The 27,666-nt window shown below is 36.4% G+C and overlaps 1 protein-coding gene across 1 annotated transcript in view; it reads right to left on the minus strand.

The window, feature by feature from the left end:
• Positions 1–27,666, minus strand: part of SLC13A1 (solute carrier family 13 member 1) — a 122,153-nt gene that overhangs the window by 1,376 nt on the left and 93,111 nt on the right. The window contains exons 8-14 of the mRNA XM_037125670.2: positions 20,310–20,429; positions 15,784–15,882; positions 15,307–15,408; positions 10,809–10,915; positions 8,996–9,105; positions 2,174–2,335; positions 589–726 (exon numbers count right to left, since the gene is read on the minus strand). Coding sequence (XP_036981565.2) covers positions 589–726; positions 2,174–2,335; positions 8,996–9,105; positions 10,809–10,915; positions 15,307–15,408; positions 15,784–15,882; positions 20,310–20,429 — 838 coding nt within the window. The remainder of the gene's footprint in view (positions 1–588; positions 727–2,173; positions 2,336–8,995; positions 9,106–10,808; positions 10,916–15,306; positions 15,409–15,783; positions 15,883–20,309; positions 20,430–27,666) is intronic.

Genomic DNA, 27,666 nt, shown 5'->3' on the forward strand with positions numbered 1-27,666 from the left:
GGACACTAAAATATTCTCAAGCTACTCTTTACTAGCACAACTTTTGTATTTGGCTAAAATGTGCATGTTTTGTCACTTAAATTTTCTATGAGCACTTCCTTGTGCTTTCACTTCAGGTGTTGCTATTAGAATCAGAACAGGAAAGATGACTTTTCATCAGGCAGGCACTGAGTCTCAAGTCTCTTTCAGAGCAAACGTCAATTGCATAAATATTTGTGATAGCAAGCCACAGTGCTTGATTGCTAAATTTCATTAACCCTATATCTTCATTTGCCTAGGTCAAATTACATCTAATCTTAACATGTAAGTTTAAGTCATTGTGTTGGGCATATTTTAGGCTCTTTTTCTTCTTCCAGGGTATGACTGGTACATTCTATATCTCTGTATTCCTGACTATAAATTCAATGACACAATTGCTTCAGGTTATCACTCTTAAAAATGATTCTATGGCCAGTCACATAATTGCTCTCAGAAGCAGAACTCAAGCCATGCTTTCATGGCAGCTGATTAATATGAAAAAGGAGAGAGAACCTAAGGCATCACAAGAAGCAGCTACTGAACCCGATAGTATTCTTTCAGCTTACTCACCATGTCCATAACTTTTAGATGGCCATATGAAAAAACAATAGCATTGGGTGGATTTGCTACTGGTAGGAGGACTGCAAATGAAGTACACAGAGTAGAAGGTAGCAAAATATGAAGAGGGTTCACGTGAATGGCTTCAGCCTATTAGAAAAGATGAAAAAGGAGCCCAAGTAAAGTTTTGAGATGCACCAAGCATCAAAATGAACCTAATTATAATAACAAACTTTCCCAGAAGCAGGATGAAACCTGCTTTATGAAGACATAAAATTATGTATAAATGCAGTTATAACTTCAAGAATATTTTTCAGAACGTGTCTCTTCCTATTGTTCATGTTTAATAGTGCCCATTTAAGTGTTATAGCTCAGTTTGTTTAGAAATGTTTTATCTATTTCAAAAACTAAATAAAAACAATGAGCATTTATTATTTATTGAATACTAGGTGCTATGCTAAGTGTTTTCATATATATAAAATGTTTATATAATATGCAAATTTATATATATTAAAAATAATTCATGAAATAATATAATAAACTGTATATATACATGCATATAACTCAAAGTTCCCAATGAACGTATGATATAGCTAGTATAGCCCCAAATAACAGATAAGGAAACCGAGGCTCAGAAAGTCTAAAGTAACTTGTCAAACACACAGCTGACAAGCAGTAGAGCTTAGGTAAGCTCTCAGGTCCCTCTGGCTCCAAAGCTTCTCCTCATTCCATTAACTTCCCTGCTTTTGTGACATACATAATTTAAAATTTGCTTACAGATCATCACAGAAGAAGAATTAATATGATTATAATTTATTACATAATTTTCTAACTGCCCTATGTTGAGAAATAAAAACCAGGAAAAACCCAAAATAATATTTTGCCAATTTAAACTCTGAACATTTTTCTAATTTGAACATATGCCCCTTGAGCTGATAGCAGAAAAATTCCTGAAGGGCAATCCTTCTTAATTTAAATCACTTTCTTTTCACCAAATCCATCTGTCCTAATAGGAAAAACATTTACTTAAAGCTATCTCTTGTAATTGCTAGTTAGATGGGGAGAAGGAGGAAAGACAGTCTTTCCCTCTCCTTGCAAACCTGCTTCTTATTTATCTTTGAAAATTCTTCCCTAGGCCAAAGGGAACTGTGTCTAAGATATTTAAGCATGAAGACTGAAGTATAAGCCTAGGTTTTCGTTCATTTGCAAATCACTTATATGAAGCACTTCTCAGAAATAATCTTCTGGAAAGAGAAATGTCAGAGTTAGAGGCCTAAATAGTAAATTTGCCAGGAAACATTGAATCCCAGAGTCTCATAGCTGGAAAAGATCTAGGTTTACCCTCTCATTTATCTGCAAATAAAAAAATCTGGGTGGGTAAAAGGTAAATGGTTAATACTCTGCTGCATAAATGTGGAAGAAAAGTTTTCCTGAGTTAGGGTCTCCTAAAAGGTATTAAAGCAAAGACCACTCTATAAATTACTTCTAGGGGAAGCATCAGGGTCTAAAAATGATTCTATACCATAACATGAGAACAAGCCAGTAGAACAACTGCTCTTCTGATGAAGCGTACAAATGGAATAAATGCAATACTCACCATTGTAGCTAATATTGGGAGGAGAATAGTGATGGTAGCTGCGTTGCTGGCTACCTCTGTTAAAGAGGTGACAAGCAAAGAGGAAATCAGAATTACTAGCCATACTGGTAATGATCCTATAGGAGATAATTTATTTCCTATCCAGTCAGACAGTCCGGAGAGCTAAAAAAACAAATTTGCAGTATTTGTTATTCATTAATAACTCATTTTGATAGACACACTTTAAATGTATTAAAAGCATTGTTTGCTCGAAGAACTCAGTCTCCAAAATACAGTTCCCATCTCTCATATATTCCCGTGGTGTGGTAGATATAGGCGGCTTTGACATGGAAGCACTTCCAGTCATTTTTATTTTAGCACTACCAATACACTGTAGGAAGTCTGAACTGTCTCCTACTTTCATTCAATTAAATTTTAGTTTTATCTAACTAATATACGTGCACATTTTAACAAATGGAGTAGTACTATAGGGCCTTAAAAGAAGAGTAACCCTTCTGGTCTACCTCCCTCCACTCCTACATAGTCTTCCCTAGAGACAACCACTTCAAACTGATATCAGTTATTTAGAGATATATTTAGGCATTTATGGCTATTTTTCAAAATTAAGCTTTTTCCCAATTTTCAAATTTAGACATTATTTACTGACTCATGTAAGGATTCAGCTTCCTTATACTACCCACCACACATATATTTCCTCTGCCTCCATTCCTTTACACTCATATGTCAACATTTTGTTAAATTGATATTTAAAGCTTACTATTATGGTTATATGAATATTGTTCACACCCAAGTCATTTAATGTACGGTGATTATATTAACTTTTTTTGGTTTTACTGTTTGTTTTTCCAGGGATAATGGCCTCATTCTTTGCTTGGTTTTCTAAGTACCTATCACTAATTCTTCAGTACAGTCTCTAGTCAAATTGAAAACCTCCCCACAAGCAGACAAACATAGATAGAGGTCATTCTTTTTCATTTTCCCTCATGGAGATCTCCATCTTGAACTATTACCTCCTTATGCTCCATCTAGACTAGTTGCTGTTCATATCCACTCTACTGCTGTTGTTCTGAGACCTCTCCTCTCTGGAGTACTATGTATTCCCTTTGCCTCCTTTTCATGTGAGAATCTTTTCTTGTTTATGCCAGTGTGTTGGTGGAACACCTTCTTATATAGCTTTCTGAAAACTGGTGCATGGGAGGTAATTTTTTTTGCAGAGGTTCTGCATGTCTGAAAACCTCTTTACTTTCTTTTCTTACTGTTTTGATAGTTTAGCTTTTGTAAAGTTCTAGACTTGAAAGAGTTATCATTCAGCCAGAAAGCCTGATGGCCTTCAGAACTTTGACTCATTGTATGTAGTCCAAAGAAATCAGCGGTACTCAAATCAATAGGTGTATTATTCTAGTCCCTCCACACTCTGCCAAATGGAAAGGAAAATTCTCCATTTATGAGACTTCAGTGAACTACTGCATATGTGAATCCTTATGCCCATGTCAAAGTAAGACTGGTATCCTTCAGAAAAGCTCTAATTAGAAGCAGATCAAAAGTAGGCAAAATATCCCCAGACATAGATACCAGATATATGTTATTTGTGGTTTTGACTGATATTTTTGGTTGTGTTTTGGTTTTGACTTTTAGATGGAAAAAACTCTGCCTAACATTTAAGTCATATTAGCACAAGCTGTCCTAGAATATAACTACATATATTTTAAGAATGGCTTTTTTTAAATCTATGTCTGATCAGATACCACTGGAATGGGTTATACCGTATAACATCACCCCCTCTCTGAAGGCCACTGGGATCATATCATCAAATGATAACGTGCTTTGGTATTGGAAACTCTAGCTCTCTCAGTCCAGAATCTCAAAGTCTTCAGTTCTGTGAAATTGCTTGTATTATTGTTTTGGAAATGTCCTTCTACTAATTTTTATTTTCTTTCCCATTTTTCTCTTTCTGAAACTCCTAGTTGTTGGCTGTAGGACATTTGAATTGATGCTCTAATTTTCTTATCTCTTGTATGTTTTAGTTTCTTTACCTTTTTAAAAATTTTCTGAGATAAGTTCAAATTTCATCTTCTAGCTCTGCTATCGAATTCTTCCATTTCTGTTATAATATTTCTATTTTTAAAGTATTTTATTGATTATGCTATTACAGGTTTTCTAATTTTCCCCCTTTATTCCCCTTCACCCTGCATCCTCCAACTCTCTAGCATCCCTCCCCTTAGTATATGCCCATGATTTGTACTTATAAGTTCTTTGAGTCCTCTATTTCCTATATCACTTTTTATCTCTCGCTGTCTATTTTATGCCTCCTAATTATGCTTCTTCTTTCCTGTACCTTTCCCCCACTATTCCTCCCTTCCCCCCCCACTGAACTCCCTCTGTGTGATGTCCATTTCTCTGATTCTGTTCCTGTTATGTTTATTTGCTTAGTTTTTGTTTTCATTGTGTTTCTTTTCTTTTAGGTTCATTTGTTGTTGGTTGTGAGTTTGTTGTCATTTTACTGTTCAAATTTTTTATCTTCTTTTTCTTAGATAAGTCCCTTTAATGTTTCATATAATAATAGTTTGGTGATGATGAATTTCTTTAACCTGGCCTTATCTGGGAAGCATTTTATCTGCCCTTCCATTCTAAATGAAAGCTTTGCTAGATAGAGCAATCTTGGATGTAGGTCTTTGGATTCATGACTTCAAATACTTCTTTCTAGCACCTTCTTGCCTGCAAGGTTTGTTTTGAGAAATCAGCTGATAATCTTACGGGAACTCCTTTGTAGGTAACTCCTTTTTTCTTGTTTCTTTAAGGATTCTCTCCTTATTTTGTGTAACTTAATGATGACGTGTCTTGGTGTGTTTCTTTTTGGGTCCAACTTCTTTGGGACTCTGTGGGCTTACTTGACTTCCCAGAAGTCTATTTCCTTCACCAGACTGGGAAAGTTTTACTTCATTACTTGTTCAAATAAGTTTTCAATTTCTTGCTCTTGTTCTTCTTCTCTGGCTCCTCCCTCACAGGCAGCATCTAAGTGCAGGAAAGAGGGTTGCCCTGTTCACCTGAATATCTAAGACCCCTCTCACTTACAACTTATTGCGTTCACCAAGACAAAGAAATATGGCCCAAATGAAAGAAGAGAGCAAAACTTCAGAAAGAACTAAGTGATGAGGAGATAACCAACCTATCTGATGGAAAATTTAAAGCCATGATAATCAAAATGCTCACGGATCTGATTGAGTTTGGTCGGAAAATGAAAAAAAAAAAAAAGATACCCAAAATGAAATAAAGCAAAATATTCAGGGAACCAACAGTGACAGGAAGGGAACCAGGACTCAAAGGAATGATTTGGAACAAAAGGAAAAAATAAACATTCAATCAGAACAGAATGAGGAAACAAGAATTCGAAAAAGTGAAGAGAGACTTACAAATTTCTGGGACGACCTTAAACATTCCAATATCCAAATTCTAGGGGTGTTACAATTCTTTTATTATCAATGGATCTTTCTTATTTTTTGTCTATCCTTTATTTAAAAAGTAACATTCTGTTTTTTTATGTCTTTAATGTTTCTAAAATCTCTCTGAGGCATCAATGATAAATTTTTTAATTTTTCTTTTGTTTCATACATTTTTCTTGCTTTCATATGTTCCTTTTCAATTTTTCTTCTTTATTACTAGTTATTGAATCAGAGGCTTTCCCAACTATCTGATGACTCGGGACCATCTATTTATTTTTAAAGGGGAGACAACAAAATATTAATTAAAGCTCTTGATGCCTGGACAAAGATTGTGAGCTCCTGCCCTTTGTGACAGCATGGATTGATCTGGAGAGCATTATGCTAAGTGAAATAAGCCAGGCCATGGAAGACAAATAGCATATGATCTCACATTTAAGTGAGACCTAATCAACAAAACAAACAAGCAAGCAAAATATAATCAAATACAGTGAAATTAAGAATAAACTGAAAGTGACCAGATGGGAAAGGGGGAGGGTTTTTTCAGGAACATGTATAAAGGACACCTGGACAACACCAAAGGTGGGTGGGATCGTGGGTGGTATCAAGGGTGGGAGGTGGGGATGGCTGAGGTTGGGGGAGTGGTGGGAGGAAAATGGAGACAACTGTATTTGAACAACAATTTTTTAAAAAGTAAAAAATAAAGAATAAGGATATAATGAAAGAAAACACACACACACACACACACACACAAAAGAAATACTTTACCCTAGGTGACTGAGCTGTGAGCCAAGGTCTCACTGATTCAATTTTGTTACAGAGTAAATTTTAATTTTCTACTAGGGAGGACAGAGAGCAGTTGCCTGTCTATTCAGGAATGAAGAGAGTATTTGTGAGGCTTGTAGTTCTTGATACACTTTTGAAACCAGACTCTACCTTTATTACTGTTTTAAACCCCAGCTTCCTGTTAAAACGCCGTTTCCAGTTTCTAACTTCTTCCAGGCTTCAGTGGATGAATAGATTTGTTTCTTGTTGGCTATCTTTTTTCAGGCCCATAGATTTCATCCTTCTTTACTATTTCTATAGTACAAAGTTAGTTACCTCTCAAATATCCTCTTTCCATCTTTTAAATTTTATTAACATGTCTTACATGTAACTCTTCCTCCCATAAATTCTTTATCTTTACAGATTGACACTTTTTTGTGTTCTGTTACTGACATTTCCTTGGGGAGCTGAGAAAATAGTGTTTAATCTTCCATGTTTAACCCAGATGACCCAAATTTGGAGGAATGTATGAAAGAGGGAGAGGAGGATTCATTCGCTGATAAGAACTTGAGTATGGCTACCAGCTCATGAGAGTCCAATCATATTAAAATATATCAAGGGGAATTTAAGAGAGGAAGGAATTACAATGAGGTGAATGTTTCAGTAGCTTCTATCTCATGGTTCCCAATTAGAAGGGTTATTTACTTCTGAACACTGCTAAACTAGTTACAATTTGGGACAAATTTTAAAAAATTAACTGTCTCCAAATCTTAGTAAAACCAGTTTCTAGGGGTATATTTGCCCATAGCTAGATTTTTGAAGCTCATGCTTCAACCTCACCACTCAGGGGTAGGGTTATTCTGAGTATCCCATAGAAATTTCAGTCTACGCAGTACTAGAATTTTCATAGTAAAGTAGACCTCCTTCCAGGTTTCCCTGTCCTTCTGGTGAGAGAACCTACTGCACCAGAGTAAGTTCACACTTTTCATTTCTTTACACTTTGCTAGACTGGGGTCTGGCAAATGCTTTTAAAACCAGTTTGAGTGTCCAATCCACACAGATATTATGGAAAAGTGAGATGAACAAAGTTCAAATAAGTGCCAAAATTGCTGATTCAGATTTTCTCACAATCCAGATGAACAGACATAGGAATGGAAATTATTGATGCTAAGAAACCAGATCTCCTTACTGCTGGACTAGCAGAAAACTGTATTTGTTTTATATTTCTCTCATTTATATTTGAGCAGTCTCTAAGGCAAGGCAAATCTAGATTGAAAATGACTTTGTAAGTGGCACTCAGAATTTCATCTATTACTGAATCTTATTATTGCTGAAATCTCAGTATCAAAATATAATACAGAAAAACTGACAATAAAGTCAGAAGCAAAAACCAGTCTCCCTATAGGTTATTAAGACAAGAACAGAACAGGTAGTTTTTAGCCTTGAGAAGTATAAAGGTTTAACTTCTCAGAAATGAAAAATCTAGACACAATATCTCTTGCCATTCTTTTTACTTTGATGACAGAATAAGAACATGGAATGGCCATGAGCTTTGAGAATTGCACAGAAGGCTAAAAAGTCCAGAAATGAGAGGATGTTAATTTGTCAAAAAATTAAGAGAACTTTCATGGAATTTCTGAATCAACCTTATCATGACCAGGACAATTTCAAGGGCCAATGACCTCCCTAGACTTCTACTTAATATCAACTGTGTACATAGGCCAATGAAACAGCCAATTCTAATCCTCTTGGTGGGTTTACTTCTCCCTACAATTAGACAGAATACAATATTAGCTATGGTTATGTGAGATTCTTTCAGAGCTTTATTCAATAAATGTGTATTTAGTATATTTAATATTGTTAATATATAATAAATAATATAATAAATAAATAATGCGACAAATTACTATTGTTTCTTATTCTCCTTTGAAAACATTAGACCCATGATATATTTCAGAGACCTCTGAGAGTTACTCTAATTCATCTTGAAATAAGGTAAAAATATAAACAAAAAAAATGTTTCACTAGGAGTCAATATATGTGTGATCTTTATGTTTCTTTCCCTTTTTTAAAGATACTCTGACCACTGAATAACCCAGCCAGGGCTATGTTTTTCTTATTAAACTAGTCTTCTAATACTACTTCACAGATTCAGAATTCTAATCTTCACCCTGGCCAGGTGGCTCAGCTGGTTGAAGCATTACCCCCATACACCAAAATGTTGCAGGACTGATTCGGGTCGGGGCACATACCTAGGCTGTGGGTTTGATTCCCCATTGGAGCACACATGGGAGTCAACTGATTGATGTTTCTCTCTCCCTTCCTCTAAAATCAATAGAAACATAGCCTTGGGTGAGGATTAAAAATAAAAAGCATTCTAACCTTTTTTGCTTTCTTTTGACATGCTGGTACATTGTTAAAACTTGGTGTTTTATGCTTGCAGCCTATAAAATGTTTTGAACTCTGACCTCACCTAATGTGCTGTACTTATGCATGGCTATTGAAACCTTTGTCATTAAAATGATAAGATAAAGCTGAGTAAAGCAAAAGCTTGAATGTCTCTGTGTTCCCATTCAGAACAGCCTAGTTACCTGTTAATGTCTTAGACACAGATTATTACCTTACAGCCATCTGCCAAGGCAAACCCTCCACCAACAAGAATGGCTATATCCCAGGGCATGAATGACTGGAATTCTTTCCAAGTAATCAGTGGAGAGTAATCAGATGCAACTGCAAAACAAAAACCCTACTTAAAATAATAGGATTTCTTCTTCATTACTGTAATAGCCACGTCACAAGAAGGTTTTAATATTCCCACTTTGCTTTTAGATAGGGGACTTGATCTGGACTTTGAGCAATTTCTACCTGGCATAGGTGGAACATATATTACTTTAAAAAATCGTAACTTGGGGAAATCCTTTAAAAAGTAAATAGATTATATTATAAAATAAATGTAGATACATTATAACACTGTCATTTATAATGCTGTTCATCATAAGGTAGGGACAGTTTCAGTATTTTGCCCCCCAAAAAAAGAAAGAAAGAAGAAATGAAATGAAATGAAAGAAAGAGAAAGAAGAAAGAGAGAGAGAAAGAAGGAAAGCCAGCAATAAAAAAATACAACTCTATAGTGGTTTTACCAGTATGGCAATTACTCAAAACACTAAAAATAGAGTTACCATATGACCTAGCAATCCCTCTTCTGGGTACCTACCTCAAAAACTCAAAAAATTTATTCTCAAAGATATATGCACTCCTATGTTTATTGTAGCATTATTCACAGTGGCCAAGACATGGAAACAACCAAAGCATTCTCAACAGAGGACTGGACAAAGATATGATACATGTGTACAATGGGATACTGCTCAGCCACAGACAGGATGAAATACCGCCATTTGTAACAACATGAATGGACTTTGAGAATATCATCCTAAGCAAAATAAGGCAGAAAAAGCTAAGAACCATATGATTTCACTTATATGTGGGATATAAAACTAAAACTCACAGACATAGACAACAGTGTGGTGGTTACCACAGAGAAGGGGGCGGGAGGCAGTAAAGGGTGAATAGGGCCAACTATATGGTGATGGGGGATGATCTGACCTTGGGTGGTGGGCATGCAATGCAATACACAGATCACATATCACAGTAATGTACACTTGAAACTTATATGACCCTATTAAACAGTGTCAGTGTCACCTCAATAAATTAAGAAAAACAACAACAACCCACAACTCTACTAGACTATTTCCAAACAATTTAAAACTATTTGTTGCACATGGGCAACATAGGAATCTGACTTCCCAAAACATTATGTGTTACCATAAGGCACAGACATGGATGAAGTCTATGTTTAAGAAGTATGTGTGTGTGTGTGTTGGGGGAGGGAGTATCCTCACATAAACATGCATGCCTTTTTGTCCATGTGTTATAAAAACAATGATATTCCCACCAAATACCTTTTCTTTCATTTGTGACACTAGGTTATGGGCTAGTGTAGGGTTGATGTGCATTCTCTCCAGGACTACTATGAGGCTGTAAATGCTCTTTCTTTTAAAACTCCTCATCTTAGTAGTCCCTCAGCATTAGTAGCAAGGGCTCATCATAAAATTGTGAGTTTCAAGTTCTTGTTCCTATGTTTGTCAATAGTAAGTTTAATTGTGGTTATGGAAGAGGGGGAGTGGGCTTATCACAGACCAAATAGTATCACTCATAGCAGAGCCCTAACCATGGAGCATTAAGAAAATCTACTCCTCACTCCTGTGAATGAAGATGACCCTTCTTGTAGCAGAAGGCTGTGTGCTGCAGTATGCAAACAGGGCGTGCGTCAACATGTCCAAGCCCTCTTTTCCGAGTGCCACCTGAAGTTAGTGCAATTTTGTGTATTTTTGCTCTTCTGTCAAATTCATTCAGAATAATAAATAATACTCAACCGATGTCTCCTGTAGGTGTAGTTTTAGTCAATTTCTTAGCTGGGATAAGAAAGAATAGGAGTCCTATAAGTAAGGCAACAGTTGAATCTGTAGCAAAATTCGAATACCTGGAAAAGGACAAATGTGTATATTAATGAGTGGCATCAAGAATTTGTGGGCACTAATCAACTAACTGACTATGCTAACAGCATACAAGTAGTAGTGGTGGTATACAATGTTTTTCTTCTCTGGAGAATCTGCTCTAAAATTTATGGATTTCCCACTAAATGGTTTTCCACTAAATAATTTAGTGGAACTGAAAATGTAGGACCATGTTCCCATTGTCTCCCTACACTTCTCTTTATTTTCAAAACCATGTATATACATCATGACCTTAGGTAGAGCTTATAGATCTGGTAACTAACATTTTCTTTGAATTATTTATTTTACTTAAATTAGCAGAGAATTGATGTTGAAACTATTGCTAGGCTAGGCAAAGCCTCATATAATCGACTTATAACATCCTAGTATTGAATTGTGGCAAGGCATGGATATATATCTAGAGTCCTTGAAAACTCTTCTGTAAATTGTGAAAGCGCATGATCTGTTTTTCTAAGATACAACATCTGCCTCTCTGATTATAAGCCCTAGCCATATCATACAAATGAAATCAACCCATTCAATGCTTTGCACCCCATGAAACTTAATCAAGAATATTAATTATTAGAATGGCTTATGAGATGCTCCTAAGTGACCACTGTTCAAATTAAGAGTGATTCAGGAACAGATGGGGTCTTAAAATCATCAGGCCATTCCAGCAAATAAGACAGGTTCCCAGAAACCCCAACAGTTCAGAAGCTCCTGGAGACTAGTAATGAAGGAAACAGGAGATATGAGTTCTAATAAATAATTAGAATTCAGTTTTAAAAGTAGGAAATACTTAACTAGTGAATCCTTGGATTCTGAGAAGCCGTTCTTCCATCCCACAGGTTATTTTGCAACCTTGTAACTCAGCAGTGTATATATATTATAAAAGCTCTCTACTTCTATAATTTACTTGAACCGAATAATAAAAATGCCTTATTTTATTCAATCTGACAATTTTATATAGCAGTTTGTTTTCCCTAAATATAGATTTTCTTTATTTTATTATTGAGTAAAAAAGCTACCTTGGTGTAATTTAGTCAATAAACTTAACCAATATTTATTATTTCATTGTTCTTTATTTCTTTTATTTTTGTTATAAATTTTAGTTGGATTTTTGTCAAATTAGGTCAGGCATTATGTAATGTGATTTTGTTTTTATGAAAAGACACACTGGATTCAGTCCAAGATCTAACAGATGGAATGAAAACATTAGGTGGTAGCCATAAATCTTGATCTATCATTCTAGCTTTGGAACTTCTAAATGCCTAAAATCTCTATGTTAAAAATATATGCCACTGGATATATACTTAAAATAAAGCTACGAATACTGAAATAATTTATTTTTAAAAAAACTTTAAAATATTATTTTATTATGTTTATTTTAATTTATTTTAGTTCATTATAAACTAGTTTAGGTTGTCTTGCTAATAAAAAATTAAGATTATATAAATTTTATTTGCTTTAATTTATATTTTTCAATTCCCTTCCTCTCTCAAACTTTTGCTCCTTTTCTATTTTTCTCTCTAAGCATTCTAGGTAACATGCACATCTGCCTATAGCAAATACACTCTGTTTTCCTGCTCCAAACATGACATCCCCTGAATTACATTTTTCTCTTGTAAGGAATAGAAATTATAAACTGATTTGTATATTGAATTTCCTATTGGGATTTCTGTCTGTTTTTTATTAGCTACTGTTTGATTTCATTTAGTTTTTACATGTTGGTGTTTAGAAAAGACTCTCCTTACCTAGGATGGTAGAAGTGGGATTTTTTAAAAGAAGGAAGAACTATGTTTTATGTTGGTCTAGGTCCTATTTCAAACCTACATAGTACCATCAAACTTTAAACAATAGTTTGCTTTAAATAGCTTGCATCGAGTAACTGGAAGCTGTCTTTTGTTTTGACAGCTCAAAAATGAAATGTTTTAGTTTTACATGAATCAGAAAGTTTATAAATCTGAAGCTTATTCTTTGAAACATGCTCCCACATTGCATTGATACACTTGTGTACTCGCTAGGAATTTGGACTCAGATTCTGCACCTTTAAAAAGTGTCGACAAAGTGTCTGTATAACCAGAAGGCTCTGATTCAAGAAAAATGAATTTCTTTATTCTATGTGGGAAGAATAGATGTGACTCAAATAATTTTGGTTTCTGCCTCCGAATACATGGATTCTTGCTGGGGAATATGAGACAGAAAGTCTAAATAAGAGATCTGCTGAATTTAGCAACCAGATTAATTCAGTGAAAGATAGATTGGGAACACAAATCTGAAGCCCACTTTATAATAATATGTAGGATGCTCCTTAATTTAGAAAATTATGCTACAATCTTCCTCCTCATTTCACATGATTCAGCAATGACTGCTGGTATACAAGACACTGAAAGTTAAAATTAACTCTGACCCAGCTTCTAACATTAGTTTCATCGACATTACTTCATCAGGAATTCCTTATCTACAAAAGAGAGATAGGCATGGGTTTATGGTGAAGTAGTATTTAATGGACATAAATAGATAAAAAGATGTTGAACTATATAAATAATTCCCCATAGAAGTTTTAAAAAGTGGGCAAAAATAACAGAATATGAATTCATATCAGGGCATTAAGAAGCATGGAGTAGTATTTTACATAACAAACACATTGCACTTCATGTAGGTAGAAGAGCAGCACCGTTCTCATTAGCTCTATATTACAAGTGAAGAAATTCAGAGATGTGACCTGCTTAATGTGGCAGAGGCCAGAATGGAACCCAAGAGATATGGTTCCAAAATTTACACTTCTAACTACCACAGAGCATGGCTTTCTTGCACACTGTATTTCTAATTTTGGAAGGATGGAAATAGCCTTGTCTAAAGAAACCTGATTTTTAGTGTCATGGTAGTTGGTTATCTTGCCTGAGGTCTTAACCTCACTTTTCATTCCTTATCATTTTTTTCTTCCTGAAAGAATTAGAATTAAAAAATCTTTTCAATGGAAAGGAAGAAGAAAATCTCATACAATTTTTCAGAGTTATATTAATCACTTAGGAAAAAAGCAAAGTGTATTGTATTGGCCAAAAAGTTCATTAGTTTCCCTCCCCACCCCCCGTATGCTGGCTCTAATAGTGTTTAGTTGACTTTAACTTCATTTGAAACAATTTTGTTAGGTTGTATTGTGACAACCGTAATATCAACATGGATTAAAAGAACTTATCAAAACTGGTGAATTTTTGTGTAGCCATTTTACTATTGAAGATGGAAGAAAATAAGCAATGTTTTCAGCATATTATGCTTTATTATTTCAAGAAAGGTAAAAACACAAACACAAAAAAAGGGATTTGTGCAGTGTATGAAGAAGGTGCTGTGACTGAATGTGTCAAAAGTGGTTTTTGAAGTTTCATGCTAGAAGTTCCTCAATGGACAATGCTCCATGGTCAGATAGACCAACTGAAGTTGATAGTGATCAAATTAAGACATTAACTGAGAAAAGTCAGCATTATACCACACAGAAAATAGCTGACATACTCAAAATACCCAAATCAAGCATGAAAGTTAAGAATCATTTATACCAGCTTGGTTATGCTAATTGTTTTGATGTTTCGGTTCCACATAAGTTAGGCCAGAAAACCTTCCTGACTGTATTTCTGCATGCAATTCTCTAATTAAATGTAATGAAAATGTTCCATGTTTTAAAATAAATTGTGATGGGCAATGAAGAGTGGATACTTTACAATAATGTGGAATGGGAGAGATCGTGGGGAAAATTAAATGAACCACCACCGACCATCCCAGAGGCCAGTCTTCAACCAAAGAAGGTGACGTTGTGTGTAAGGTGGGATTGGAGTCCTCTATTATGAGCTCCTCCCGGAAAACCAAGTGATTAACTCCAACAAGCACTGCTCCCAATTAGACCAACTGAAAGCAGCACTCAATGAAAAGCATCTAGAATTAGTCAACAGAAAATGCATGACCTTCCATCAGGATAATACAAGACTACATGTTTCTTTCACGACCAGACAAAAACTATTAACAACTTGGCTGTGATGTTCCTATTCATCTGTCATATTCCCCAGACATTGCACCTTTGGATTTCCATTTATTTCAGTCTTTACAAAATTTTTTAATGGAAAAAAATTTCAATTCCCTGGAAGACTACAAAAGGCACCTGGAACAGTTCTTTGCTCAAAAAGACAAAAAGTTCTGGGAAGATGAGATTATGAAGTTGCCTGAAAGATGGCAGAAGGCAGTGGAACAAAATGGTGACTAAGTTGTTCAGTAAAGTTATTGGTGAAAATTAAAAATGGGTCTTTTATTTTTACTTTAAAACTGAACAAACATTTTGGCCAGCCCATTAAAACAGGAAGGGTTAACAAACATAACATGTAACACTTACTGGTAAAAAAGTGAAGACCAACCAGGAACAAACCCAGGATCCCGGGTAAACCATAGCAGGGCCATTATAATGAAGAGGGTCAAGGTGATAATTTCCTGACACCTGTAGAAAAATGTCAATCCTTTCATTTATTTTCTCAGTCAGGATTGTTGCAGAAACTCCCTGAGCTATTGTCAGGAATAATATTACCAGAATACTAACAACTAAAACCTAGATGTATCAATAATTTGGGAGAATCAGTGCGGCTGGAAAAGGACTTTCTTCTTCCATGGGTCTTTCAGCTTCTTGTTATTCCATCTAGTAAATTGTACTTAGAAAACATATGTATTTTGTCATGTCGAGGTTAGCATCTACTTTCACAAAGGATGGCACACTGGGGGCCCTTATCAAATATTATAAATACATTACAGACAATCATGTGCTTCTTTGCCTTTAATAAATACAGTGTGTGTGTTCACACACAAACATTGATCTTACCTTATTGGCCCCAGTTTTAGGTATTCTTGTTTAATCACATCAGCACAAGCCTTTTGTTTGACTGTCTTGCTCTTGCCACAGTTAAACATCTCCTTAAAACTGAAAAGAGTGATTAAGCCTGGTAAGCAAAGAATTTTCCCTTTATAGAAGGTACTCGTGTGAAAGCTTCATAAAATACAAATCCTGCTAATAACAGAAATCCGGACTTTTTGCATATACCTCTGTCTCCTTCTTTAAATATTCTCTCCCCTCTTTTCTGTGTTTTCCTGCTTTGCTCAAGTTCCAATGCTTAGTTTTTGTTCCATATTTTCCATGCTATCTTCCACTGATCTCTTTCTTTTCCAAGTCCTTTTGCACCATGTTAAAATTTTGCCATGTTCCATTCATCTCTAGCACTTTATGTATTTGACTTGTATACTTCAATATATTTATTATATACCTTGATTGTTAATTATTGCACATTAATGTGCAATTGTTGCAGTGTCACAGATATCTCTTTGGCCCAATATCTCTAAACACTGGCATTCATGGTAAATATATGATTTATCAACTAAACAGTACCTTTGTCAAATGTCTGAGATATTTTCTTGTCAGACCCATCAATTTTCTCAAACATGCTAACTCAAGTTGTACACTAGTGTGGGGAGGTCCCATGCACTGATCATGAATGCGGTCCCAACTGAGTCTATTCTCAGAACTAAAACCAATGGTATGACATTTTCTCTTCGAGTTTCTTCATCACTTACACCTAGTGGTCTCCACCAGATAATTTTCTAGCTTATTTCCAATAGTAACTGCCAGTCTCTGTTCCTTTTAGCTGCTTATTTTAGTGACCTTTTCCCCTGATGACTAATTTTTCTGTCTCAGGGTCTTCAAAACTTTGAACAGTTTTTTTTGTGAAGTACTTCTCTACACATAGATTTAAAAATAAATAAATAAATTCCCTCCAGAGGAAGGAAAAAATGGGGAAATGCCTAGATTCTTACGGATTACCTCTTGGAATGTCTATAAGCATCTCAGTTAGATTACATTATATGTAGGAATAAAAAGTACTTCTGAATATATAACCAAAGGAATTGAAATCTGGATTGCAAAGAGATACCTGCATGCACATGTTCACTGCAGCATTATTCACCAGAGTCAAGGTATAGGAGCAACGTAATTGTCCATCAACAGACAAATGGATAAAGAAAAAGTGGTATATACACACAATGGATTGTTATTTAGCCATAAAATGGAATAAAGTACCAACACATACTACAACATGAATGGACCTGAAGTACATCATGCTAAAGTGAAGTCGGACATAGAAAAACAAATATTGCATGATTTCACTTACATGTGGGATCTAAAATAGTGAAAAATATGGAACCGGAGAGTAAAAATAGTGGTTGGAGAGGAGGAAAATAGGGAGGTGTCAGCCACAGGGTACAAAATTTCAGTTATGCTAAAGAAGTTCTGGAATAAGGCCTATGATTAACTGTAGGGCCCATGATTAATACTTTATTGTATATATACTTAAATTTTTGCTAAGAGGGAAGATCCCCTGCTAAGTGCTTTTTACCACAAAAGGAAAAATGAAAGCAACAAAAAATCAAAGAGTGTGAGAAGAATCTTCTGGAGGTGGTGGATAAGGGTGGCATTGATATTAATGATGGTTTCATGGGTATATAATTATCCCCAAACACATCAAGTTTTGTGTATAAGTATCTACAGCTCTTCATTTCTCAATGATACCTCAATAAATCAGTTGAAAAATAAAAAGGAGCATTTTCTTCTGTAAAATTGCTGGGGTAAACATGGATACTTATGAAGGAGTAAGTAGGAAGACTGAGGTGATATGAAGGTAGCTATCACACGAAGATACATTTTATTTATTTATTTTTCTGTAACACTGCTATTTAAACTTGTTTGGACTATTATTGCTTCTAAGGAGCAGAGTTTGCTCAATTCTTGTCATCCATTCTACACATATATAACCAGCGTCTGGCACACACTTTGACCATGAACACGATTACATGGATGTTGTTGCATTCAAGATCAACGCAATCACTGACTAATACCAGTGTCAAAATTTTACCCCATGTCACAATATAAATGCTATTATAAGAAGCTAATCTATGGACCACCTTGAGAGCCATCTATAGAATAGAAAAGTGGAATTAAGGAAAGAAATGAGTCTCCTGATAAACTGTTTCCCACCCTGTAGACTGCATTTGTACTTTGTCACTTTGTTTGGGGACCATAAATAGTTAAGTCAAAAGCCAAATTGGCCATGCCGTAAATGAAGGTTAATGCCTTCACAAAGGAACTGATGAAGCATATGACAATGCATCAGCCTCTCCATTTAAATAAGTTTGGTGGCATTGATAGATGAGCTGCTTCTTTCCAAGTATGTTGGGGTCATTTATAATGCGAGAGTTAACTGTGTTAACAGCCAACACACTAATCAGAATGTATGGGACTTGCCAGGGGACTGGCTGATCATTTCTGTTTGTCATTCTAAAACCTCTGGAGGTGAACGCCCAGACAGACTGAAAAGGACACTGAAAAATGAGCGGGACCATGAAGCTGTGCAGTGACTAACCAGTGGTGGACAGCAAGGGGGCTGTTAAAACATGTCACTGGTTGTGATTTATGGCTTTTGCCTAATGTATGCACTTCACAAAAAGGTTTTTTCCTCATGGAGAATACATTTCAATACATCTTCCCTTTCTCTTTTTAATTCTTCTTTTTAAATGGGGAGGCCATTTCCCCAAAATGACATTGGTTACACGAATATTTTACAAAGTCATTTGCATATAGCAAAAAAGAAGGAGTCCTTGTTGGGTGGCTCACTTGGTTGGAATGTTGTCCCATACACCAAAGGGTTGTAGGTTCAATCCCCGCTCAGGGTGTGCACGGGACACAACCAATCCATATTTGTCTCTCACATAGAAGTTTCTCTCTCTGTCTCTCTGTCTCTGTCTCTCACTCAGTCCCTTTCTCTCTTTCTCCCCTTCCTCTCTCTCTAAAATCAGTAATTTAAAAATCTTCCAGTGAAAACTAAAAAAAAAAAAAAATGAAAGGAGGAAACAGCTATGGGTCTGGGAGAGGATGCTTTCTCCATGGGTTTAGGTTTCCTATGCCCTGCAGCCCGCACTGCTACCTGTACAACTGAATAGACCCCTGAAGGCTTGGATTTTCCAGGAAGGGGCATCAGCACTCAGCAGGCCTCTCCCCACCAATGCCCACCCGCTGCAGTGACACTCCGCACATTGGCTTCAGCAGGAACACTGTCACACGCTGCTCCCACAATCTGGACAAATAGACTTCTTAAAAAAATTATCACTACTATCTCCCCACCACTAATAAAAGAACAGTAGTTCTGCATAAAAACCAGGAAGAGCAATAGAGAGGGGAAATATCAGTCCTTATCTGACCAGACTTGGAAAACTGGGGTGCCAGCATGGAGCAGCACCTGGTCTCGGTGCTCCGATTTTCAAGGGACGCACAAATAGCTGGTGTCAGTCTCGCCGGCTTGGTGGATAACATGCTGTTTTATTCATTGATCTTTGACATTATTTAAATAAAATTCCATAAAAATAAACTCGAACTGCTTTATCTTTCAGGAAAAAATCCTCAAGGTTTGACATGCAGCCTTGTTTGGAATATTGTTATATGTGTTGAATACATAATACTACATTTTTTATTTCTTAATGGAACCCTTCATACTTTTAAAGACTGACTGTTATTTAAGTCATGTAACTCATTGGTACTTAGGAATCACCAACTTCAAGCCCAGCCAATGGAATGTTTACAAATTTTCCTTGAATATATACATTTGACATTTCAGCAGCTTGTTTTTGACCAGTGTTTCTTACCTTAGCTTGTATGTGTTCAACTTGGGCCCAAATGTGTTAGAATGACATATTGGAAGTGATGTTATTGATCTTCCAGTTAACTTCTACCGTTTTACAGTTGATGATGCTGAGACTAAGAATGGATCAAGGCTTGCAACAGTAACTCAATCCAGCTTGGAGAAGCCATGAATTTGTCCCTGGTCTCCTGATTCCAAATCTGATGCTATTTGCACAGAGCATGCTCTTAGATCTTTATTTTTTTCAAGGATATGCCAGTTTGGGTGCTCAGATAAAGCAGGAAGCCCTGCATGTTATAGTTCGAAGTAACCCAATAACCTGAGGAATTTCCCACATTAAACCAAGAGCAGGGGCAAAACATCTCAAAATTTCACTCTCGTCATAATGAGTTCTTTATGCTTCTCTGGCCTACTAATGTGTTATTGGCTAGGATTCAAATTTGGGAAACCGAGACAGAGTTTCTTCCACAAACTCTCTTCCATAGCCAATGTGGTTTGCATGGTATTCTAGAATAGAATATCCTTAAAATATGTGTTCATGCACATCAATTTTGTGAGGAAGAGAGATACAGAAATGCAGCATCATTAAATCAGTGAAAGAGCACCATGTGAGGACTCAGAACCAAGACACTTTCATTTATCTGATGAACACAGACAATCCACTTACTTGAATCCTAGGAAAAACCACTGGAGCCAGATCCAGGACAAGAGTAGAATAGTGATAGAAGCTGGGAAGGAAAACATAAACCATGATCCAAAGTTGAGGCACTGACACTTGGAGTAGCGCCTGTGTGAAAACAAGAAACAGTGTTCACGGGGAGCATAGGTGGAATCCCTCCCAAAGATGGTCAGTGGGGCGTGGCAGTGGGATGCCCTCCCCACTTCAGAGCCTGCAGCTGAAGCACGAGGTAGGAGGGCTTCACCAGCCAGGGCAGAAGATAGTGTTTCTCCTTACCTCTTGGTTCATAAGTACATACTTATTGCTACTTACCACAAACACAATAGTGGGTATGTTATAATTTTTGTTCCCTTAACTCAGTCTGTAAGTACATGCTTAGAAAGAACCTAGAATAGTACCTCTTGCTCATTAAATGCACAAGAAATGGGTATGCACGGGGAACTGTGTTTTGTTGTTAGTACCAAAATCATGAATGCATGTGTGAGGAAAGACAAATAAGCAGATTTGGGAACAGATGAAAATTAACATTTTCGAATGCCCATTACCACTGCGCATTGGTAGTGGGTATGCCAGGTGCCTGCGAAGCTGTTTCCCTCTGCCCCCAAGGCAACTGCAACCATCATGCCAGACACATGTTACTCATTTCTTCCTAGAATTAGATAGTGCTTTGGGGCTCAGTCAAATGGAATAAATCTGGACCAGATAAAAATTAATTAAAAGTACAAAACATCAATGTTTCCTTTACCTCTCCTAGTTATTTCCAGCTTTTTAGCTCACATAATAACAAAACAAAAGCAACAACCGAAAAAGGTCAAGTATAAGCACAATGTCTTTGGTAAGCTCACATTCATGGTTTCAAAATGTAATCTAAATTCCAAGTAAATTCTCATATACTTATTCTATTTTATGACTTTGGGGAACAAAAACAGGAAATTTGAGAAAGACAGAGTTAAAAATCTGGAAAGTACAATAAGTATACAAAAGTAATAAAAACACCATTAACATATTTTATTATTTTTGAAATCACAAAATATAGAGAACTTTATAGAAATAATAAACTTTTCAATTCTTATTTTATTTAAATCACATCTGTATTTTGTCATTTAAAAAGATCATGTAAAGAACTAAAATGCTTCACACTAAATGCACCAACATAAGCCAAATTTATGTATTATATTTTAGAGCATTCTTTGGTTTATTTTAGGATGATTCCTAAGGAATGCAAAGACTTTAAAAAAATAAGTTTTCAAAACTCCAGATTTCTACAATGTCTTTGCGCTTATAAAAAGTTGCTGATCTCCCAAGGTCCTAGAGATATCATTAGTAACTTGAGGATGATTTTTATCTACCTTGAAGAGATTCAAGGATTAGCTTACATGTTTATGCATTAGAAAGTGATAAATGATAAATAAGAAATGCTAGAGAATACAAAAAATTGGTGAATGGAAAGATGCTTTATCATGGTCATGAGGCTCTACTGAGAATTGCTTACTTAAAAAAAATAGTTGTTTTCAGTTGAAAATAAAATAAGAGGAAAGCCTTAAGCTTATTTCCCATAACTTTGTTAGACTTGGATTATAGGTCAATGGCCTATGTTCCCCTGTTTAGCCAGAAGACATTTAGAAATTCCACTCAGATCAGGGTCAAAACGACGCCCCAGCCCACTCTCGTTCCACCACCTGTGGCTTGTACTGTGCAATTAAGCTGCATGTTACTCCCACCCACTACAGAGTGTCCTTTAGGATTTGTTCATCTGAAAAGGGGTTTTCAGAATTTCTGCCTGAAAAAATAATTCATTTAAGAAAATGAAATGCTGAAAAAGCTGAACTCTTTTGTTTTGTTTTGTTTTGTTTTGTTTTGTTTTTGTTTTTGTCTTCAGTAGTAAGGAAGTAAATACCACACTGGACTGTGACCTCCATTATCCCAACCCTTACACTTATACACAGAGTGAATATTTTGGATGAAGATGGAATGAAAAGCATAATCTAAGGGATTAGTTACACTGTGGTGTCTCTTTTCCTACTTCTGCATATCCTAAAAGCAGAGTGACTGCAAGAATCTGCCTGGAGCAAATGTAGATTTCTTCCACCCTAGACCAAGTAAGTACAGTACATTTAATTCTGACAGGATCCTTTTCTTCCACCCTATCCTATGTTTTGGGTGTCTACCACGTGCCAGGTACTCTTCCAGCTATTGAAAATGTAGCGGTAGATTAGATGGACATGGTTCAGGCTCTCTTAAAGTTTATATGTAAATGAGGAACACAGGCAATAAGCAGGTAAGCATATAATGAATCAGAAAATAAAACAAAAATAATGTAATAAAAATTATTAGGGGGAGGGAGAAATTTTACAGAATGTGGTCAAGGAAGATGATTTGAGATGAGATCAAAATGGCAAGAAGGATGTAGTTGTATAAATAACAGTATTTAAAACAGTATTACAGACAGGAAATTGCAAGTACAAAGGCCCTGAGGTGGGAATGAATTTGAAATGTGGGAGGCTTAGACAGAGGCCAGTGTGGCTGTGGGTAATGAATTAAGAGGTACAGTGACATGAAGTCAAGTCCAAGAAGTAGCCCATAGGGGTCAGGTCATATACAACCTTGTAGGCCATCAGAAAAAAAAATTGAATTTTAGTACAAATGGGATTAGGAGTAAGTGAAACATAGTAAATAAATAGTGACATGATCTAATTTAAAGTCTACATAAAATTGTTACTTGCATAAAACATGTTGACCAGGTAAATTCTCAAGACTAAAGGGAACAAGAGTGAAAGCTAAGGTGTTGTAGGTAGAGTTCAAGATCACCCTCAAGATCTCTGCCCCAGGTATACATGCCTTGTATAATCCTCTTCCCTTCCGTGCAGATAGAACTTGTAAATATGATGAGATTTCATCCCTGTTATTAGGTTCTTTTATGGCCAAATTGAAGGGATTTTGCAGCGCTAATAAAAGTCCCCATTATGTGACTGAGTTAATTTTTTTAAAGGCTGTCTTGGGTGAGCCTGGCTTAATCAGGTGAGCCCATAAAAGATATTTTCCTGCTGACCTAAAGAAGCAAGGTTTCGTGTTGTCAAAGAAAGGGGCCACATAGCAAGGATCTCAGGGTAGCTGGTAGTTGCTGAGAATGATCCCATGCCAACAGTCAGCAAAAAATTGGTGCCTCAGTAATCCAACCACTGGGAACTGAATTCTTTCAACAACCTGAATGGCTTGGAATAGAACCCTGTGCTCCTGTGGTGATTACAGGCTCAAGTGACACCTTTCAGAATGGAGAGATGTTGAGCCGAGGACCCAGCTAATCTGTGCCTAGACTCCTGCCCAGATCCACAGAAACGATGAGATGATAAGCTTGTGTTGTTTTAAGGCACTAACGTGATAGTAATTTGTAAAACAGCAATGAAAGACAAACACATAGGGGAATCTATTAGCAGACACAGGAAGGTTTGCACAGAAATAGGGGAAGTGAGAGTAGAATAGATTTTAGCTTAGTTTGGACTGACAGCAGTGAAGATGAACAGAAGGGAATAAATTTTGATATACAGGGTCTGGCACAAATAATACCCCTTTTATTATAAAATTATAAGTATGTAATTCTGTAACATAACAATATCACACTCAAGCACACCATGTGACATTTTAGATGAAATTTTGGCATTAAAACTATAAATTCTTACACCATATTATTACCCTACCAACCACACTCAAGTAGGCGTTACTTTTGCCAGACCCCGTATTTGAGATAAAGTGTAGGAAATGGAGAAAAGGCTCCATTGATTGAAATGGGGTCAGAGGGAAGAATGGGTTGGCTGAATTGTGAGGGAGTAGTGGACCAGAAATGCTGCTGTGGGCATGTGAACTTGAAACGTCCCTTATTTTTCTAACTAGCCATGTTGGATAGGCAGTTGATAAATAAGTCTGGAACTGAGAGGAGAAAAAGTTAGGGATACAAATTTGGTAGTTACCGAACACAGGGATGGTTTCACAAATCATGTAAATGGGTGTGATAATTTTTAGAGTACACAGAGAACCAGGAATGTACCCTAGGGGCACCCTGTCTTAGAGGTCAGACAGAGGTGTAGGAACAAATAGAAAATCTAACGAAAATCCTGTGATAAAAGCACTGTATTTCCATTTTACACAGGAAGACACTGAGTCAGAAGGTTAAGTGAATTGCTCACAGTCATGGACTGTGCAGCCAAGCTGGATTTTAACCCAGGAGGAGTGTAAAGGTCAAAAGTTAAAGATAGAGAAAGACTCTTAAAAGCAAGAGAAAATAGTTGTTCAAAGGTTGGCAGATGGGAGGGGGCAAGGGGAGAATGGGTGAAGAGGAGAGGGGATTAAGGAGTACAAATAGTTAAAGAACAGCCATGGGTTTCACCACCTGGCTTATTTCACTTAGCATAATATTTGGCAGTTCCATCCACGTTGTTGTGAAGGGTAGGAGCTCCTTCTCTCTTTCTGCTGGGTAGTATTCCATTGCGTAAATGTAGCATAGTTTATTGATCCACACACTTACCCATGGGCATTTAGGTTGTATCCAGCACTTAGCTGTTGTAAATTGCACTGCTATGAACACTGGGGGACACAAGTTATTTTGAATTAGCATTTCAGGTTTCTTGGGGTATAAACCCAGCAGTGGAATTGCTGGGTTGAAAGGCAATTCCATTTTTAGTTTCTTGAGGAAATTCCATACTGTTTTCCACAGCGGCTGCACCAGTCTGCATTCCCACCAACAGTGCACTAGGGTTCCCTTTTCTCCACAACCCTGACACCATTTATTGTTTGTTGGTTTGTTTACAATGGCCATTCTGATCTGTGTGAAGTGGTATCTCGTTGTGATTTAATTTGCATCCCACCTCTAAGTGGAACCTAATTAATAAAACAAACTGGCAAGCAAAAAATATAGCCAGAGACACTGAAATAGACAAGAAACTGATAGTAATCAGAGGAGAAAGGGAAATAATGTGGGAAAGAAGAGAAAGGGATGTGAATGAACATGTATGAGGGACCCATGGATGGAGCCAAAATGGGGTGGGATTGACTGTGGGAGGTGGGTGTGGGTAGGGCAGGGGAAAGTGGTGGTAGGAAAATGGCGACAACTGTACTTGAACATCAATGAAAAAAGTAAAAAATTAAAATTAAAATTAAAAAAGAACAGCCATGGGGGTGTAAAGAACAGTACAGAAAGTAGAGAAGCCAAAGAACTTACATGGTGATCCATAAATATGAACTTTGGTGGAGGGATTGCCTAAGAAAGTGGGGGGTGTTTAGTGGAGGAGGACAAAGGAAAAATCAGGACAACTGTAACAGCATAATCAATAAAGTACAAAAAAAACCCACAGCCTCTTTTCATTAAAACTTAATGCCCTCAATTGCAGGTCCAAGGTGAACATAGAAAATTCTATATATCTTGAAAAATATCAACTGTACTTGAACAACAATAAAAATAAATAAATAAATAAATATCTAGAGGCTAGAGCGCAAACTTGATGATTTAAGGACATCTTAGAGCACTATAGAAATAATTGCTCCATAGCAGAGACATGCTTTGACCCAAAGCATATATTCATGTCAATGTTGACTTAAGAAGACAGTGTTGGCATTGCAGGTCTTATGTCCAGCTACCAGATGACAAATAATTCTAATGAAAGACACAGAAATGTTCTCAAAAGAATGAATGTAGCTATGAAAATTTACAGCCTTGAAACAGATTTGGGCCACTATAAGCTAGCATCCACACTGATTATAGTCCATTTGATTATGACTGTTTTGATTATTTCTGAGTCAAAGCCACTTTTCAGTTTTTGTTTCTGTGTACTTCCAGAAGTTTCTTTTCAAATATTAACTGCTTGTTATATATGAGCCAGGCTTATATTTCTAACAGCAATTACAAAAGTAGAAACAGCAGCAACACTAGCATTATTGACAATTTCCTATGTACCAGGCCCTTTGCTTAGAGCCATATATGCATTGTGTCATTTAATCCTCACAGGACTGTTTTAAATTAGAGTTTTGCCTCCATTTCACAGATGAAAAAACTGATGTTCTTAGATGTTAAGCTAATTATTATATAACAAGATTGAAATCTGAATCAAAGCCTGAGTCCAAACTCTATAATAACCAAATATCTTCCATAGCATTAGACAGAGAAATTCTTTCTGAGAAATATATGTCTCATTTCTTCAGGAGAATTATCATAGTAACTTTTGAAGGTAGCTATTGCTAGGTAACTGGTTTATCTCTTCCTTCTGTAACAAGCCAAATAGAGAAGTTAGGGATGTGGACTTTAAATTTAGGGCAAATATAAACGCATTTCTTATACCATTTACCAGTTTGTGAACCTGTAATAGTTATTATTTAGCATATGATTGGTAACAGTGACTGTGTGAACCATTGATAATACAACTTACTTCTAATCTGCTTTTCATACCCATGTATTTCACAGCTGATACCCATAAACTGACTAATATACTCTGATAATCAGAAAGCCATGAAATTTTACCTGAAAGAGTCTTCCATTCTTAATCTGGTAGACTTGTGGTTTTTTTTGTATTTAACTAATAGCTGCTCTATTTGTTAAATAATATTGATGCATCAAAGCTACTGTTGCGAAAACAGTTATTGTCCCTAATAAGATTTCCCTTAATACTGTATTTTATTATAAAAAGCTTATTTAGTTATTTAATGGTTCCCAAGAGTAGTCAGCAATTCATTTATGCCTTAGTACTGTTCATCTCAAGCAATGTTTATTGATCTCCTGTTATGCCCTTGTGGGCTAAAAGAATAATAAGGATGAAGCCTTCACAAGCTTACAGTCACCAAGGGTGTTGGTTGTGCATGTGTGTGGAAAAGACAAGTTTAAAGAAATGTGGGTATAGTTTACGCTGAGAGGAGATGGAAATGTAGGAGGAGCAGAGCAGAGTTACCAATGATACAGCATCCACACAAGTAGAGGTAAAACTCGGCAGAACTGGTTGGTCTTTCAATAATTAGAGCAGGAAGAATGGGCTAATTATAGGGTTGTATTTATCAACAATAGTGTTAGTAATAGAAGAGATGATTGGAAGAATATGTCAGTGGAGCAGTGGATAAATATCAGGGAGAGAGCATTTTGAATTAGAATTTTGCCAACATGCCCTCCTTGCATGTGGCCTGTGAGGCAGGGAGTTTGCAGAGTGGAAAAGGCACTGGGCCTCAGGCAACCCCCTTCGCCTCCCACTTCCTCACTGGTGAGTGATCTCACTTAAATGCTCTGAGCTTCAGCTTCATCATCTGGGAAATGAGGGAGTTGTCTACATGATTCGAAACTTCTGCCTTCATGACATACAATGTGACATTAGTT

Source organism: Artibeus jamaicensis, unplaced genomic scaffold (assembly GCF_021234435.1).
Source record: "Artibeus jamaicensis isolate MK-2021 breed Jamaican fruit bat unplaced genomic scaffold, CSHL_Jam_final contig_540, whole genome shotgun sequence".
NCBI classification, from domain to species: Eukaryota; Metazoa; Chordata; class Mammalia; order Chiroptera; family Phyllostomidae; genus Artibeus; species Artibeus jamaicensis.